General features: G+C 39.2%; 1 protein-coding gene across 1 annotated transcript in view; it reads right to left on the bottom strand.

Annotated features, from left to right (window-relative positions):
• Positions 1 to 20,080, bottom strand: part of tmtops2b (teleost multiple tissue opsin 2b) — a 44,550-nt gene that overhangs the window by 15,751 nt on the left and 8,719 nt on the right. The window contains exon 3 of the mRNA XM_055015254.1: positions 6,201 to 6,526. Coding sequence (XP_054871229.1) covers positions 6,201 to 6,526 — 326 coding nt within the window. The remainder of the gene's footprint in view (positions 1 to 6,200; positions 6,527 to 20,080) is intronic.

Below are 20,080 nucleotides of genomic sequence, written 5' to 3' on the forward strand. Positions count from 1 at the left end.
CTGCGGGTCAAAATTGACCCGTTTTACAGTTTGAAAATGTGGGAAAAAAATATTTTCACAGTGAAACTTCTGATGTCCACATTTTCTACATTTTTGGGAAATCTGTGAACATTTTTTGGTGGAAAAAAGAAATGTTAAAAAAATGTTTCTGAAGAACATTCACATAAAAATCAACCAAAATCCAGTGCATTTTGCTGAATTTTGGTTGATTTTTATGTGAATGTTCTTAAAGAAAAAATCAGAAGTTTTACTGATATATATGGAATCACTTTAGATATTTTTAGGATTTTTGTTGGAAGTTTTTTGCTCATTTTTTGAAAATATTTACAAGAATTTTCTTGCCAAATTCGGTGGATTTTTTAAAAAAAAGAAAAAACTTTTAAGGGAAAATTTTAAGGAATTCTTGGAATTTTCTTCCTGTAGGTTTTGCACATTTTCAGAAATTTGGGGAATTTTTTTGCTGAATTTTTGGACTTTTTTTCAGACAAGGAAACAATATTTTTTGGTGCCTGTAAATGAAGAAAACAGAAGGGTTAATGGATGGATGGATGGATGGATGGATGGATGGATGGATGGATGATGGACGGATGATGGATGATGGATGGATGGATGACGGATGATGGATGGATGATGGATGGATGATGGATGGATGGATGGATGGATGATGGATGGATGATGGATGGATGGATGGATGACGGATGATGGATGGATGATGGATGGATGGATGGATGATGGATGATGGATGGATGATGGATGGATGGATGGATGGATGGATGATGGACGGATGATGGATGATGGATGGATGGATGACGGATGATGGATGGATGATGGATGGATGATGGATGGATGGATGGATGGATGATGGATGGATGATGGATGGATGGATGGATGACGGATGATGGATGGATGATGGATGGATGGATGGATGATGGATGATGGATGGATGATGGATGGATGATGGATGGATGGATGAATGGATGGATGATGGATGATGGATGATGGATGGATGATGGATGGATGGATGGATGATGGATGGATGGATGGATGGATGGATGGATGGATGGATGGATGGATGATGGATGGATGGATGGATGATGGATGATGGATGGATGATGGATGGATGGATGGATGGATGAATGGATGGATGATGGATGATGGATGGATGATGGATGGATGGATGATGGATGGATGGATGGATGGATGGATGGATGGATGGATGGATGGATGGATGGATGGATGGATGGATGGATGGATGGATGATGGATGATGGATGATGGATGGATGATGGATGGATGATGGATGATGGATGATGGATGGATGATGGATGGATGATGGATGGATGGATGGATGGATGGACTTGCTGAACCTGGTAACTTCACATATTTGTGACATTCTTCATCCTACATAAAGAAGCTGCTCTCTGTGTTCAGTTCAGTTTTAATGGACAGCTGTTTCATCACGGCTCCTTTCTGCAGCAATCAGAAAATGAAATCGTGAAGTCAACTCATTATTTCGTCATTTACAAATTGCTCTCAGCGTGTGACCGTCTTGTTTGCCTAAGATGCTCATCCATTTTTCCCTCTCGATGCCCTTCAGCTCTTCCCTTTGCTTGATAAGAGTAATTGTGCAGTTTTAGCTTTAGTTTTTCTTCATTAAACCTTGAGATTGCCCCTGGAAATTTTAAATGAGGAAAGTGCAGCACTGAATTTTAAGCATGGCCCGGAGTAAGGCCTGAGCTCATATTCTTATATGCAAAAGTGATTCTGATGCTGTCTGTACACACATTTTCCACTTTATTCTGGGTTACTAACTTCCATGACAAGGGTAGTCTGCTCATATAGAGCCCACTGTGTCTCCTCATGATCATCGACATGCTGCTTTAATAGACGGTGCAAAATTAAAATACCCTCTGAAAATGTACAAATGTCCTTGGCAAATCTTTAAGGACTGAAGAGAGAATGACCAAATGTAATAAAAATGATCTGAAACTGTCCAGTGTGACCCACACAGAGGTAATTACAGTTGGAACTCCCTTTGCAGCAGCAGCTTTTTCATACTCTGGGTTCAATCAGAGGTCTGAAAGTGCTTAAAAAACACTGGATTAAAACAACTTCAAAAAAGAAAAGGTGGCTGAGTGGCTTAGGCTTTGTCTGAGGCATAATGCTGTGATAATCCCTCACCCTGCTCCCCTCCACTGCTCTCAGGAATAAACAATCTAAATCGCTGGGAGTGCAATGGCTTTCACTTACTTAAGATAAGTAAAGTTACTCCCAAAACTCAAGAAAACCTAATCCAGCAGCCACCGCCGTGCATTCTTCATTCAAACAGTGGTTGCTGGAAAGACATTGGAAAGTTCAGCCATCTCTCCCTGTCCGTGGAGCTCCATTCAATTAACAACTGTTTGAGATAAAAGTCGTTTTGCTGACTTTGCTGCAGCTCCTCGGTTATTTGGAAGGTAACAAATACATGCTGCCGCTTCCATTTCATGAATTTTAAAGACATTTAGTGCTTCAGTTTTCCTCAGACAGTCTCTCTGCCTCCTTTATCTGTGGCTGATAAGAGCAGCAACCTTTTTTGCTGCGTTTCCTGGGATTGCGATGCGTGAACTTCAGGAACAGCAGCATCTGCAGGGTCCTAGCATGCCTCTTTTCATGTGTTCTGCTGTTCTGCATCATGCGTCAGCTTTGAAGATTTATCAAAGCTGTAAAAACAACTTGTCCTTATTCTGTCTCATCACAGAAAACTTATTTTGCACAATCCCAAGAAGGGTTATTTTTTACGCCTTTAATTGAACTTAATGAGTGTAGTTCACCAGAAGGATTCTAAACCTTTGTGTGTGTTTATGAACATGACATTATTCTGCTCTATCAGCTGAGTGGAGAAACCACATCTTGAACTTTTCTGTGATGGATATCTGCTTGATGTATCGACTGTCAACCAAACCTGACATTTGCTGCTGATGAATTTAGCCAGAAAAATTCTTCAATCAAACTTCATTGTAGCTGCAGCTGCAAATTTCCATTGATGTCACATCATCGCTTCATGTCATCCATCAGCCTCTCACTGACAGGTTTCTGAGATGAATGTGGAGCATCCCAGGGTTTTAAACATGACTGTGTTGTGAAAAGTTTCCCCTTTTCGCTCTGTCCTGCTCTTTTTAGTTGACTGGACTGTGAGTTTGGTGTTTTGTAGTAGTTTTGCCTGTTTTTCTTCTTTAGTTCTGATTGTGCTGCATGGAAATTTGACAGGTTTGCTTGATTTTGTGCTTGGCAGTGAGGTTTGGGAGCACAGAAGGAGTGGGGAAGGATATATAATGTTTGACATTCTGTTAGACATTTTATATGCTCATTAGTGGCCATATTTCAGGCGTATCCAGCAGGAACCAGCTGATACTGTGGCTTTTACTCACATTTTGGTGTAATTTATGTTTTCCTCACCCCTCCTCTACCTGCCAGGTGGTAGGGTCCATCCAGGTGACACTGCATGAGGTGAGTGATTGAACAGAAGGAGGGAGGAGGAAGCAGCTTGCCATGAGGTAGCTAGTGTTAGCTTGAGTTTATTTTTTCTTTTGTTTCATGAACACTTGGTTATAAAAAGTCAGATTTGCCACCATTTTCTGCCCAAAGACCTTCTTCCTTAACATCCATTTTAAAGCTTTCTGTTCTTCCAAACAGCAACATCTGCCCTCATGTGAAGTCACGAGTGAATGCTGGCATTTCAACTGCTTCAAAATCAGGTATGCAATCAAACTCTATCTGTGTAGAGCAGAGGCTGACTGTGCCTCTTCTGTATACTATGATACTATACTTTTCTGATTTGATAAGATAAGGGATGCAAAGGCTTCTGACTCTACAAGTGTACTGGATTCATATTTAATCCTCGTGTCGTCCTGCGGGTCAAATTGACCCATTTTAAAGTTTGAAAATGTGGAGAAAAAAATAGATTTTCACAGTGAAACTTCTGATGTCCACATTTTCAACATTTTTGAGGAATTTTTGAACATCTTTTGGTGGAAAAAAGAAATGTTAAGATGAATGTTATGAAAAAGATTTTTCTGTGAATGTTCTTAAAGAAAATATTAGAAGTTTTACTGATATATATGGAATCACTTTAGATATTTTTAGGATTTTTTGGGAAGATTTTTACTCATTTTTTGAAAATATTTACAAGAATTTTCTTGCCAAATTTGGGGGATTTTTTAAAAATAAAACTTTTAAGGGAAACTTTTAAGGAATTATTGGATTTTTTTTCCTGAAGGTTTTGCAAATTTTCAGAAATTTGTGGAATTTTTTTTGCTGAATTTTTGGACTTTTTTTCAGACAAGGAAACATTTTTTTTTGGTGCCTGTAAATGAGGACAACAGGAGGGTTGAATCACATCTCAATGTCCTGATGCCTAAGACATGCTCCTAAAAATGTCATATTCTTGGCATGCACTTAGAACAACAGACCAGAGTGAGAACCTTCATGTACCAGCAGTACACAAACCAAGCCATGTGAGGCCTCGGGCAAAGTGGTGCTTCAACCTCCATGGACTTCAAACGCAGCCCACTTGTTTTGTGTTCCACTCTATGCGTTATTGTTTGTTCTCTTCACATACAGATGTGTTCATATGAAGCTCTTTCTCTGTGTCATAAAAGAGGAATGCAGCCATGAAGACTTCCTTTCTAGAGCAGCTTTGTTGATCTTCCTGTGACGGTCCATGAACTTATCCTGCAGTTCTGTCAGAAAACGTGATCAAATCTAAGTTTCAAATCATATTGCATCAAAACCATTTCATTCTAAATGTCTCAATAATAAAATAGGCTAAAAAAATTTACCATTTTCTCTAACCAGATTCTGTGGAAAACAAAAAATTCAGTGCTCCTCTGCAAAACTATCAGCCATCAGTGACTCAGCTTTGATCACATGACAAAAACTAAGGGAATTTCTGGCTGAACTACAGGCTGCTTAACATAGAGACAAGTATGGAAATAAGTTAAAAATCAAAATAGTATGAATGCTTGTAGCATGCAGCGTCATGTTTTTCTCTGTAATATTGGCAACAAATGTGGGCACATGGAAAATCATGCATGTTAATTCCAGCTTTTTATAAATTTGGCAATAGCATCAACTTTTTTTCTTTTGGTACAATTTACGACATTTTAACGTTGTCATGTTGCATAAATGATGTTTTTTAGTTTCCTCTACGTCTATTCATGGGTGTGCTGTTTCCGTCGGGGTACTGGACTTTAAAATGCAAACAGAAATGAGCCCACAATGAGAAAAAATGTGACAGGAGCAAGAAATACCCACAGAGGGTGAAATATATTAAACACCACGTTTCATAATTCAAAGCCTCCTAACTCCACTGCACTTCTGTTCAGCAACATCAATGACTGGTGCATTTGTGCTTTTATGGTGCCCCCAACTGATGATGGATTTTCCAAGTTTGTGTTTCTTTTTATCTTAAAAGTTGGACATAATTCAACTGAATGCAAGCTGTTCACCTGCTGTTCTTAGTGAAAAGTTTGGTTGTTGTTTTTTGCCATTTTCAAGCCAACAGTATTTTGTACTCAAAAGGTAGAGTTTGGGTGGAGAAATTCAGGGTTTTGCTTTAACCCTCCTGTTGTCCTCATTTACAAGCACAAAAAAATATTGTTTCCTTGTCTTAAAAAAATCCAAAAATTCAGCAAAAAAATTCCCCAAATTTCTGAAAATTTGCAAAACCTTCAGGAAGAAAATTCCAATAATTTCTTAAAAGACTCCTTTAAAAATTTGATTAAAAAAAAACAAAAATCCCCCAAATTTGGCAAGAAAATTCTTGTAAATATTTTCAAAAAATGAGTAAAAATCTTACAAAAAATCCTAAAAATATCTAAAGTGATTCCATATATATCAGTAAAACTTATAATATTTTCTTTAAGAACGTTCACAGAAAATCAACCAAAATCCAGTGAAATTCACTGGATTTTGGCTGATTTTTTGTGAATGCTCTTAAGAAACATTTTTCTTAGCACTTTTTTTTTTCCACCAAAAAATGTTCAAAAATCACCCAAAAATGTTGAAAATGTGGACATCAGAAATTTCACTGTGAAAATATATTTTTTCCACATTTTCAAACTTTAAAACGGGTTAATTTGACCCACAGGACGACACGAGGGTTAAACATGTGACAGAAAAGCATCATAAACATTCGTTGTGCACTTGGAGTGACTCTACCTGTTTGACTGCCCAGAGCAGCCTGGTGTAGCAGTAGATCATCACCAAGACGGGTAGACCCAGGCAGAAAGTGAAGAGGCAAATGATGTAGGCATGTGACTGGGCAGTGTTGACCGTCCAGGAGACGGAGCAGCTTGTTCCTGCTCCCTCTATGCCATAGCTGCTCCAGCCCAGTAGGGGGGGCACTGTCCAGAACAAGGAGTACAGCCAGGAGCCCCCCACAGCTAGAAGGGGCTTGCGGTAGTCAGGCCCACGCTTGTTGTATACGGTCAGAGTGCTGTAGCGGTCGTAGGAGAGGATCACCAGAGAGATCAGCGACACGATACCTGAGGAGGACAGAGAGGCAGGAAGCTGAGTCATCACCAGGACGACCAACATGTTACATCAGAGCACACGAGCATGAAAAAGATACAAAGACAACATTTTAGATACTGTAGGACAGCTTTTGTGGGTTCATTTTTAAAGTTTAATGTGCAGATTGGAATAAAACACTCGTGCAGTGAAAGTAGCTGCTACCTTCTGCAGGTATATAGTCAGAAATAATAGGTGATCATTTTGGACCTGAGGGGAAAAGTCATCTGAAAAGTGATTATAATTAATTCTGTGACGGGAATACATGTTGGAACCATCCATCATCTATCCACTGATTAATCCTCATTAGGGCTGTGGGGTGAAGGCAGGGGACACCTGGACAGAAAGACCTCTAAACTTTGTTCATCTTAGCAGCAGCATTCTGGATCAGCTGCGGTTGTTTTATGGATGTTTTAGTCAGACCTGTAGGGACACTGTTACAGTAATCTAATGGACTGAAGATAAATGCATGGAGCGATCTTTTTTTTTTTTTTTTGAAAGGTCCTGCTGAGACATAAGTCCTTTAATTCTAATATTCTTCAGGTGATAGCCCAGAGGTTATTGTTGTTGTATCCCTTCGTGAAATAGTGTTGAAAATGCAAACAAGTAGATGATGTAAGGACTGGGAAAAGCCAAATATAATGTGTTGCCAATGGCAGACTGACACCTGCAATCTACTTTTGGTACTTTTGGACTATTTCAGTCTTACCCAGTGTCAACCTTATAGCTCTAATGGAAGCATGGGATCACTGAAGTTGATCCCAGTTATCATCTGGGAAGCACGTTTTCCCGAAATGTTGTGTATCTGATAGCTACTGAAAAACTTTGATTGAAAACTTTTGCCACATAAATTGTCAAATTCAATTCAATTCAATTCAATTCAATTTTATTTATATAGCGCCAATTACAGTCAAATTGTCTCGAGACGCTTTACAGAACCCATATGCCTGAACCCCCAGAGCAAGCCAAAAGGCGACAGTGGCAAGGAAAACACCCTTTTAACAGGGAAAAAAAACCTCGAGCAGAACCCGGCTCTAATGTGGGGGAACCATCTGCCTGCTGGCCGGGCGGGTTGAGAGGGACAGAAGAAGTAGAGAGGTAGAGATAGAGGGGTAGAGGTAGAGATAGAGGGATACAGATAGAGGGGTAGAGATAGAGAGGTGGGGGGTGGGACACAAGGACCATAAAACACAGCCACACATCTGAAGCATCCAGCATCCAGCTCTGGGACCAGGGACACTCGGAGAAAGGACACAGGGAGAAACAGAGTGAGTGTAATGCAATAATGGTATATATAGTAAATACATAGGTAGTTAGAGAAGGGCTCAGTGCATCAAGAGAGGTTCCCCAGCAGCCTAGGCCTATAGCAGCATAACTAGGGGCAAACTAAAGGGACGTCAAGAGGGGAAGTCAGTTGTGCAAATGAAAACACCAGCTCACCCCGTCAGGGTCACCCAGTCAGCCCTAACTATAAGCTTTGTCGAAAAGGAAGGTTTTAAGCCTGGTCTTAAAAATAGAGAGGGTGTCCGCCCCCCGAACCCAAACTGGGAGCTGGTTCCACAGGAGAGGTGCCTGATAACTGAAGGCTCTGCCTCCCATTCTACTTTTAGAGATTCTAGGAACAACAAGTAAGCCTGCAGTCTGAGAGCGAAGAGTTCTGCTAGGGTAATATGGTACTATCAGGTCTTTAAGATATGATGGAGATTGGTTGTTAAGAGCTTTATATGTCAGAAGAAGGATTTTGAATTCTATTCTAGATTTAACAGGGAGCCAATGAAGAGAAACCAATATAGGAGAAATATGATCTCTCTTGCTAACTCCCGTCAGTACTCTGGCTGCAGCGTTTTGGATCAGCTGTAGATGTTTCAGAGAGCTATTGGGACAACCTGATAATAAGGAATTACAGTAGTCAAGCCTAGAAGTAACAAATGCATGGACTAGTTTTTCTGCATCACTCTGAGACAGGATGTTCCTGATTTTCACAATATTTCTCAGGTGGAAAAAGGAAGTCCTACAGATTTGTTTTATGTGCGAGTTAAAGGACATGTCCTGGTCAAAGATAACACCGAGGTTCCTCACAGTAGTACTGGAGGCCAATGTAATGCCATCCAGAGTAACTATATGCTTTGAAAGCAATTCTCTAAGATGTTTGGGGCCAAATACAATGACTTCAGTCTTGTCTGAATTTAGTAGTAAGAAATTATAGGTCATCCAGGTCTTTATGTCCTTAAGACAATCTTGCAGTCTAGCTAGCTGATTAGTTTCATTTGGCTTCATAGATAAATACAATTGAGTGTCGTCAGCATAACAATGGAAATTAATACAGTGCTTCCTAATAATATTGCCTAAGGGAAGCATGTATAATGTGAACAGTATTGGTCCTAAGACAGAACCCTGAGGAACTCCATGATTAACCCTAGTATGCTCAGAAGAGTCATTGTTGACATGCACAAACTGGAACCTGTCTGATAAGTAGGATTTAAACCAGTCCAGTGCTGTCCCTTTAATGCCAATAGAATGTTCTAGTCGCTGTAATAAAAGTTTGTGGTCGATTGTATCGAATGCTGCACTAAGGTCCAATAAAATAAGTATAGAGACCAGTCCATTATCTGACGCTATGAGAAGGTCATTAGTAACTTTCACCAGAGCTGTTTCTGTGCTATGATGCACTCTGAAGCCTGACTGAAACTCTTCAAACAGGCTATTCCTTTGTAAATGTTCATATAATTGATTTGCAACTGTTCTTTCCAGAATTTTAGAGAGAAATGGGAGGTTGGAAATTGGTCTATAGTTGGCTAAAACATCTGGATCTAGAGTGGGCTTTTTAAGTAAAGGTTTGATTACAGCAACCTTAAAAGCCTGTGGTACATAACCTGTTACTAGAGAGAGATTAATCAGATCTAACATTGAGGAATTAATTAAAGGTAAAGCCTCCTTGAACAGTCTAGTTGGGATAGGATCTAAAAGACATGTTGATGGTTTGGATGTAGAAACTATTGAAATGAGTTCAGAGAGATGTATGGGGGTGAAAAATTCTAAATATCCATCTGGTCTTACAGCCAATTCTAAAGTATCTGTACTCGATGATACATCTGTGACATTTGCAGGAAGGGCCAGATTAATTTATTCTCTAATCGTAATAATTTTATTTGTAAAGAAGCTCATGAAGTTGTTACTGCTCAAAGCTAAAGGAATACAAGTTTCAACAGAGCTCTGACTCTTTGTCAGCCTGGCTACAGTGCTGAAGAGAAACCTGGGGTTGTTCTTGTTTTCCTCTATTAAAGATGAATAATATGTTGTCCTGGCATTACGAAGAGCTTTTTTATAAATTACTAGACTTTTTTTCCAAGCTACATAAACTTCCTCTAAATTAGTGGAGTACCACTTCCTTTCCAGCTTTCGGGACGCCTGCTTTAAAGTCCGCAGCTGGGAATTATACCAAGGAGCAGGTCCTCTCTGAGATAGAACTTTCTTTTTTACAGGTGCAACACTATCAAGTGTTGTACGCAGTGAGGCTGCAGCATTATTAACAATATAATCCACTTCTGTGGGGGTAAAAATATAATATTTCCCTTCCATTATACCAGTAAGTGGTGCTGAACTAAATAGAGAGGGTATTATTTCCTTAAATTTAGTCACCGAATTGTGAGACAGACATCTACTGTAATGATATTTATTCTTAACTCCTATACAATCTATTGTTGTAAATTGAAATGTTATCATAAAATGGTCAGAAAGAAGAGGGTTCCGGGGAAATACTGTTAACTGTTTGATTTCTATGCCATAAGTCAGAACGAGGTCAAAGGTGTGATTAAAACTATGAGTTGGTTTATTTACATGTTGAGAAAACCCAATTGAGTCTAATATTGAATTAAAAGCAGTCGTAAGGCTGTCACTGTCCACGTCAACATGAATGTTAAAGTCACCCACAATAATGACTTTATCTGAGCTGAGCACTAAATCAGATAAAAAGTCTGAGAATTGAGATAAAAACTCAGAGTAAGGAGCAGGAGGACGATATACAACAACAAATAAAACTGGTTTCTGAGCTTTTAAATCTGGATGAGAGAGACTGAGAGTAAGATTTTCAAATGAACTGTAACTAGGTTTAGGTCTCTGGTTCATTTTTAAGCTAGAGAGGTAAATTGCTGCCACTCCTCCTCCTCGGCCCGTGATTCGAGGAACATGACAGTTAGTATGACTAGTAGGAGTTGATTCATTTAGACTAACATATTCTTCCTGCTGCAACCAGGTTTCAGTCAAACAGAACAAATCAATCTGGTTATCAGTTATCAAATCATTTACTAACAGAGATTTAGACGAGAGAGATCTAATATTTAACAGACCACATTTAATTGTCCTGTTTCTTCGCTCAGTTGAAATAGTGGTATTAATTTTAATTAGATTTTTATGGTTACTATGTCTTTTGTTTATTTTTGATTTGCTTAATTTATTGAATTTTGGTGGTCGGGGGACAGACGCAGTCTCAATAAAGCTAAGTGATTTACTGGAGGGTGACAGCTGAGAGGAAACTGCAGAGAGGTGTGGAAGACTACAACTCTGCATCCTGGTCTGAACTCTGGGTTGTCATGCTTTAGGAGTTCTAATAAACTCAGCCATATTTCTAGAAATGAGAGCTGCACCAGCCAAAGTGGGATGGATGCCGTCTCTCCTAATCAGACCAGGTTTTCCCCAGAAAGAGCTCCAATTGTCTATAAAGCCAACGTCGTTTGCAGTACACCACGTAGACATCCAGCGGCGAAACAATGACATACGGCTAAACATATGGTCGCTGGTCAGATCAGGCAGGGGTCCAGAGAAAACTACGGAGTCCGACATGGTTTTGGCAAAGTTACACACCGATGCCACACTAACTTTGGTGACCTCCGATTGGCGTAACCGAGTGTCATTACCGCCGACATGAATAACAATCTTACTGTATTTACGATTATCTTTAGCCAGCAGTTTCAAATTTGCTTCTATGTCGCCCGCTCTGGCTCCTGGGAGGCATTTTACTATGGTCGCTGGTGTCGCTAGCTTCACGTTTCTGACTACGGAGCTGCCAATGTTAGCAATTCTGTTTATCAAAGAATAAACAAATTCAGTCAGAATCAGTTTTCAGCTCTCTTCCCGACTGTTTTGCTTCCAAAGCCAACTCAGTCACAGTTAGAGATCTGTGACAGTGAATCTCATTCAAAGTGTCTTAATGAGTCTGAATTAAATAAACCCTGTAGTCAATCAGGTTTTAGATGTTGATGAATTATTACATCGGGTGACTAAACAAACAGGCTCCCTCAATTCTCAGCTGATTCCTTCATTTACAGCACGTCTTTGGGCCACAAATTTATTTGCTGCTTCACTTAATGATTGCTTATTAAGTAATCAATTAAATTTGATCCATCACTACCAAATAAAAGCACAAATCTGCTGCAACATTTTTCTAAAGCTCTATATTCTATGATAAGACATGAGTCTTTTTTGCTGCAAGTTAAAAGAAACAGCAGGGGTTTTGTTTTTGATGACATGCATGTATGTGAACACTCTTTTACTCTGGAAAAAAAACTCATCCTTTGATCTGAAATTGGTTTGAAGTGTAGAACAAGCAAGCGGAAGACATTTTTTCCCTGATGCTGCCATCCGACTCTGATGTTCAGTGGTGTAAAACAACAATCCAAGAATACAGTGATAGCATAGAAAAAACAAACAACCAAAATTGTTTCTTAAACTTTGCAAAAACATCGCCAATAAACTCCGTGACCTTCCTCAGAGGAACTGGCCCCAACATCACCAAGTTTCACCATAAATGAGAAAAAACTTGTGTTTAATTCTGTTTGATTCTTTCTGACTTACAGCATCAAATCCCATTCTTAGAAAACTAGAAACAGACAGTGAAGGAAGAGACCTGAGGGTAGGACTGTACACTGATACTGCATACAAGGCCCTTCCCTGTTCTTCATGTGTCCGGTGCTCAGTGTCGTGACTTGAGGGAATAATTCGGGAATCCATCAGAAATGCAGTCGGGTCATTTAAAGATTAATGTCAGCATTCCACTGGCCTTGATTGTTAAGATAAAACAACGTATGATCACCAGAGCAACACATCGGAGAGTTCATTATTTCATGTGCATCAACCGATAAAACACCCCGAAGAAGTTAAATGATTCAAACAAGACTTATGTAGATCTTGCTGCCGATCCTAGAAAGCCGAAGCACAGCCTCTGATAACGTCTTCATCGCACGAACAAGACAGCAGAGCTCATTTAACACAGGCTTTACTGGTGAAACTTTGCCAGGAGCTGGTTGGCCTCCCTTTAATGATTTTTTTAAAAACACTTTCCTTTTGTTGCGGTGAAGAATTCAAACTAGAGGAGGCAACTTCAAACATGCATGAACGCTGCATCAAGCTGTTTTCCAGTTGTTCATCAAGAATCCCAAAGAGGCTGAGGTCATGACTGGTTTTTATCTTGGCATTTTCTCCAGATCAAGCAATTTTATGGTGCAGCGATTAGCAATGTTTGCTATGAAGTAAAATTTAGGTGCAGGATTTTGCAGAAACACATTAGAAGAGATTCTGTTTGCTGGCTGCGTGTCGGATTCTTTCCTTTGACTTTAACCCTCGTGTCGTCCTGAGGGTCAAATTGACCCGTTTTAAAGTTTGAAAATGTGGGGGGAAAAAAATAAAAATTCACAGTGAAACTTCTGATGTCCACATTTTCAACATTTTTGGGAAATCTTTGAACATTTTTTGGTGGAAAAAAGAAATGTTAAAAATGTTTCTTAAGAACATTCACAAAAAAAAAATCAACTGAATTTTGCTGGATTTTGGTTGATTTTTATGTGAATGTTCTTAAAGAAAATAGAAGTTTTAATGATATATGTGTAATCACTTTAGATATTTTTAGGATTTTTTGGAAGATTTTTACTCATTTTTTGAAAACATTTTCTTCCCAAATTTGGGGGATTTTCTAAAAATAAAACTTTTAAGGGAAACTTTTAAAGGAAACTTGTAAGGAATTATTGGAATTTTCTTCCTGAACGTTTTTGCAAATTTTCAGAAATTTGGGGAATTTTTTTGTTGAATTTTTGGATTTTTTTCAGACAAGGAAACTATATTTTTTGGTGGCCGTAAATGAGGACAACAGGAGGGTTAATAAATACCTGCAGCATCACGCAGCAGGAGAAAGGAGAAGTGCTTCTTTAGATTGAGAGTGATGTGCACATTTAATTAAGACGAGATCTGACAGTAATTCATGTTCAGTGTTCCTCTACACATCTGACAGGTCGGCTGTTCCACACAGATTCCCCATTAATAGAGTGGAATTATTTCTATCAAAGCTGCTCTGGATGAATTCTACAATCCATCAGACCTGTCAGGGCATTTCTATTATGATAAACCCGTCATTATGCACACATTTATACCTTTCTGTGTTTTAATTGCGTTATAGGACTGGTGTTTAGGAGGTATTTTTAGCAGTGTAAGTAAACCTAGTTCCCTCTAATGTGTGACTGAACATTACACCCTTGGATGGCTCCATTTCAGTGTCCCAGTAAGCTGTGACAGTGAACCGGCATGAACAACACACCTAGGAGCTTAAGCAGCTGAACACATTTCAGCCATCAGTGATTTTATTACTCACATGTGCTCCTCATACTGTGACTCTATATGTCTTGAGTGAAAAAAAGAACCATTGTGTATCTATTATGCTCTCATGGCTTGTGGCTTAGTTCCAAAAACTGTTAGTGTATACCAACATAGAAAAGCATGGAGTTCTTTTTCGTCAAAGTAACAGCGGTTGCAGTCCTGTGAATATCAGAATATCAGTGTTAATGTTTTCTTCTATTGGTCTGCTTTGCTTCAGTGGGCCAGTATGTTTCCTCTAAACCAATTCCTGCTTTATCTCTGATCCCCCTACAGCATGTTGCTGCTTTCCACAGACACAGGTCCTCGCACCAGCTATTTTCACATACATCCTGATAATGGGCTCTGTTTAGTGTCTCTGTTTTATAAATTAGCCTGAACAGACCAAACTGATCGTTTAGGGCGGTTAAAATGCGTTTTGTAAAACATCAGTGCTCCTTGAAACAGCCCTGGTCATGCACCTGCCTCGCTTTTAAATCCAATCCTGGCTTGTGCTATTAAACCCCAGTAAAACCAGGAAAGACTAGAGACAAACCCCCTCTGTTAGAGCAGCAACAACTGATCAGTTCAGTGGTTAGTTGTCAACTAATAAATTAAAGATTAATCATTAAATCAATGATAGCACAGTTAAAAGGAGATTTGTGGAAACTCAGATTGACATTTTCCAGACCAAACAACTAATCGATTAATCAGGAAAACAATCAACAGATTAATTGACAATGAAAATAATCATTGGCTGCAGCCCTTCTTTGTAGTAGGAACAGAAAGCAATAATCTTGCAACACCCCATGGTTCAAGATACCTCATATTACCATGTGGCATTCAAGGAATGGCGAGTTAAAGGGCATGAAATGTTGGCTGTCTTGAGAAGAAAAACACGCTGCACTGAAACCAGGTAGACAAAAAAATAGAATGTTTGAAAACACACTAAAATCACACTCTTCAATTAGATGAACTGCCGTTAAATTTGGCTCAGATATTCATGGCACTTCTCAGCCGTTTAGTGTTTACGATGAAGATGTTTAATTCAGTCACACAGCTGCTGGTGACTCTCCAGACCCAGTTCCAACGTAGCTGCGTTTACATCACACCAGAGACGTTCTAATTACAAGCTGCTGACTCGTAATTAGCATCTACTTCAACCTCCAAGTTGTAATCACGCTCTCATACATCCAACGTGGCACTTAATAAAACGGAGATTCCCAAAAATAGAACTAATGTGGAGTTATCATAGCTGCAGTCTGGTCAAACTGATGCTGTGTTTTCAACACAGAGTACGTTTTTCCTTACGCAACCAAATCCATAATCGCAAAGTGATGTCATGAACGCTCGCAAGTCATTAACGTGGGCTTTTACCCCTAACTTCACCATTCAGTACAAACCCTATATGAGGAAGCAGATGGCACTTTATGAAACCACATTACTTGGATGGGTATTTATGAGGCTCATGTACCAAATGCTATCCAGTGACTTGGAGATTTCAGTTGTAGTTCAGAACACATTCTGAAGAGCTGACTGCTGTGCTGCTACTATTACCCCTTAACGCACAAAAATCCATAACCATAGTGCTCCAAAAATACTCTATTTACTACTGTCTGAGTAGCTTTGGCTGTATTTTTACTGTGTTTTTGCTGGCACCAGTTTACTAGGGGATGATTACAACACACAGAATATAGACTAAGGCTAACACGCTATTGATTTTCAGGATAAGATTCAACTGTACTGTCACTGCCCAGAGTACAACCAGATGCAGTCTTTTCATGTCCCAGCTTGTTGGGAATCTGGGGTTGGAGTGCAGGGTCAGGCACGCTATGGGGCCCCTGCAGCAGAAGGCCTTGCTCAAGGGCCCAACAGCGGCGGCTTTCCCATGCTGAAGCTCGAACCCCCGACCTTTTGATCTCTGAAGTCTTAACCACGGAGCTTTTCGTGGGATTTGTTGTCATTCTTTAAGGGTGGAAAAAGCAGATTAGAAAAAAAGTATCTTACTGTATTGTGGAATGAAATGTTCAGTCCTCAGAGGTAGAGTAAGCAGCAGCCGTCAGGGCTTAAATTAAGCCACTGCTGAAGTGCCAAAAACAGCAGTTCCTCGAATGACCACTTGAGGCCGCCTCTAAAAGTGAGTCAACCTCCATAGAGCTCCATGTAAAAATGCCCAACTTCAGAGCAGAGAGAAACATGTTTACAGGCTGCTACAAAAACTATTGTTGTCTCTTTAGCTAATTTTCCAGTTTGACAATTGTACCAGTTGTGAATATTTCTATCATTCAAGGGTTTTAATTGTATTAAAGCTTAAAATTATGCATAAATGAGGGAGTATCCTCTCTGACTGGCAGGTGGGTGTCGTCATAGGGCAGTCCATTGCTCAGAGACATCTGCATGATCTGTCCAGCTCCACTCACATTCTACCTCTTTGCTTATTTTTGGAATAACCAGGAGTTATCTTGGAACTGCTTTCCAGTTCACCTGTGGGGGATGTCATGGAGGGCGCATCCATCTTTGTGGACAGTGTATTATTTAAAGTGAAGGACACATAACATACTGTACTCTTGGAATACTTAAAGGACATAAAGAAGATGTTCCACGTGGGTGCAACACTATAAAGTGTACTTCTAGAAAACAGATTGCCTAGAAAATGCAGTATGAGGGACAGATTAGATAAATGCTAATGGAAAAAACTATCCTAAACTAAAATAATAACAAAACTTACTGCTTCCACTCAGTTCCCATTCTTTAACTTCTCTAAGAAACAAAACTGGAGAACTGAGGTGTAGGAATCTCACTAAAAATAATTTCATACGATAGGATTTCAATATGTCGATGTAGCTAAGTCAGTCTTCAGCATCTGATTTTCCAGCTGGAAATGAGCTACTATGGTAAATCTATTCCACAGTTGTGATAATCATATCCACTGACATGCAGCACGAATGATTCATTTAAGTTTATTGTGAATGTAATTATACATTAATATGGATTTGATTGAGGAACCATATATTAACCTGTGGAAAAAAACATGAAGAATGAAATCTTGATTATGCTCTTTTTTTAAACAGTATTGTAGCACTTGAATCCCTTAATTATTATGGAGAATACACAAATGTAATACAACTTAAGAAGAAGTTTTTAACTTCATATTTCATTATCCTCTAATGTTCTGTTGTGTGGACTAATCTGTCCAATGAGCCACAGCGGCTAATTCTGAATCAGTTTGTTTACTGTGAGGCCATCTGTCCTTTAATCAAAAACAACCTGCATACTTCCACTCATCAACCCTTTATGTTATTCTCATGGCATAGTTTTCCTTAAATGGCTGTCAATGATTGAGAAAAACAACTGACGTTTGTGATCAGCTGTTCTTCTCTGGCCAACGCTCAGCATCACATTCTGATGAAAAAAGCCCAAACATAATGGATGTGCTGCCATCCTCACAAACAGGTGCTGTTTTTCTGCTTCTTAGTGTCACTCTTACTCTAAGCGAAGCAGAAACCCAATTTAGAGACAAGAAACCAATCTATTTGTTGGTCAGAACTCGACTTTATTGGTGTTTTCTGTTAAGACTTTGCAACTTTCACATTTTAGAGGCTTAAAGTGGCATAATAGCCATATAGTCCTCCCTACCCTTTTACACACATGTTTGATATGACGCACTCCTTGGAAGAGTCTGCAATGCTTGTCAACACCCACACAAAGCAAGATTCCATGTCAGACCTAAAACATTAAAAGCACTGACAGAGGAAGTGAATTCCATTGATCATCTCGTTACAAAGCTGGGAAACCTTGGGTCCCGACATTCATGAGGATGTTAAATCTTGCTGCGAATCACAACCACAATGGCAACAACCCTCCCTGACCTCCTCCAGCAGGCCCAGTCTGCCCAGTCTGCCCAGCCACACTGCAAGAACCGCTCAGAAACAGCTCGAGGAACATGGCCAAGAGCCCGAGGCCTCCAAACTCCCCAGATCTCAATCAGGCTGAGTATTTTTAAGGTGCACCAGAATAATGCAAGGTCCTGTTTTAGCAGCTTGAGGGGGATTTACACCATATTAGGTGGGTGGTTTTAATGTTCGGTGTGCAGTACAGTGCACTCTGTAGGACTGTGTCACTTTTCACCCTGTCTCCCAAAAATACTTCTTTACTACTGGACTGATTTCTCGATTGCATTCTGAGGGAAATGTATTTTCTGCTGGATTCAGTTTGTTTGTGATGTAAGTGAAATACGTCTTTGCCATTTATTTTTCTGCTTTACTGCTGCTTCTTTTCAGCCAACCAATCATATTTCAGAATATATGGGTCAATATATAACTGAGGGACTTTTGAAGTCCATGGGATATATCCTGCATATGTTTTTAATAAAAGTAAAAAATAACTAACGTTTTTATGTCTATTATGATCATGTCTTTATAAATTCCATAATTATTTATTATGGAAACAATCATTTAATAAAAAATGACCAGATATCACTAAAATATAAACTAAATAACCGTCTGAATTTAATACCAACCACCTTCTAATGAGCTAAACAATAATAAAATGAGCTGATTCAGAAATAGTTTGGATTGTGTTCTTTTATGAAGGTGAGATAATCATGACAATTTTGTCAATATATCACATTTTATATGGATTACTACAATATCTATATTATAAAAAGTCAGCAAATTTTATATTGACCCATATATTGTCACAATGGCGATCCAGATAATGGAGTAGAAGCTTCAAACATATTGTGTAAGAGTCCTATTTGAACACAAATCATAATATTTTTCTAAACCTAACCATTTAGTTTTTGTGCCTGAGCCTAACCAAACATCAAGTCAAAGTAAATGATGGAAACTTATGAATAATGGTCACCTGGGTGAAGGTCTGATCGATGACCTGAGTCTTCATCCTTCCCTCATATTACCTTTCATGTACCTTATGGTCCTAACAAAGATTTTCTCACTACGTCAAAGCAGCAAAATGCTAAATTACATTTTATTCATAACAAGAATGCAGAGTAGTTTGTATAGGATGTAATTTTGTGGGGACAGGGCTACAAATTTCTCTATAGTGCTACAAAAACTCACTTTTTTCACTTTTTTGTGACAGATACAACCTTAATAAATGTCTGTAAGCTTTTTCCCACTAATACCAACATGAATCATAAGTAGAGGACAGCAGATGGAAAGTATAGCCGCTGCTGCCTGCTGTCATCACCACAGAGGGTTAAGTTCTGTTTTGCAGCAGCTGGCATCGAGAAGGTTAGATTTTTTTTTTCCCTCCTGTTCTTTTTTAGTTACAAGTTTGTTATTGAGCTGCCACAGTTTGATGATGATGGCATGAGCAGCGTTCACGCCGGTGTCTTAATTAAAGTGACTAAGTGATGAAAAGCCTTCAGGCATGAATCATACATCAATAATAGCCTAATTTTAGAAATGCATGGTGAAAATAGCATACTGTCAATCTTTTCGAGACCCCCCATAAGTCATGTTTTCTGTAGAGCTCATGTCTTATTAAGAGAAGCTCCTTCTGGCTCCCCTGTAGCTACCAGACCTGATAGAAATATATAGTATTTAAGGATCCCAGGTCATTCTACTTACTTAGAACCTGCTTATGCCTCCACAGTTGCACAAAAGCAGGCATAAAACTTGTAAAACTAATCCCAAGTGACTAGAAACTGCTTTAAATGTTGCAATGTGAATGTGGACTTTGAGCAAAGCCAGTCTACTTCTAACACTGTAGTGACTGTAAAGCAGCACTTCCAGCTAAATGCTGACATTCCCATGAAAACACGCTCACAGCTGAAGTGCTAATATTTGTTAATAAAACATAAATTTAATGTTTACCTCACTGGATAAACCAAAATGTGACCTGAGTACAGTGATTGCAGATTACAAGGGGCATAAAAACGTCTCTGA

The sequence above is a fragment of the Amphiprion ocellaris genome, chromosome 11, assembly GCF_022539595.1.
Source record: "Amphiprion ocellaris isolate individual 3 ecotype Okinawa chromosome 11, ASM2253959v1, whole genome shotgun sequence".
In the NCBI taxonomy this organism is placed as follows: Eukaryota; Metazoa; Chordata; class Actinopteri; family Pomacentridae; genus Amphiprion; species Amphiprion ocellaris.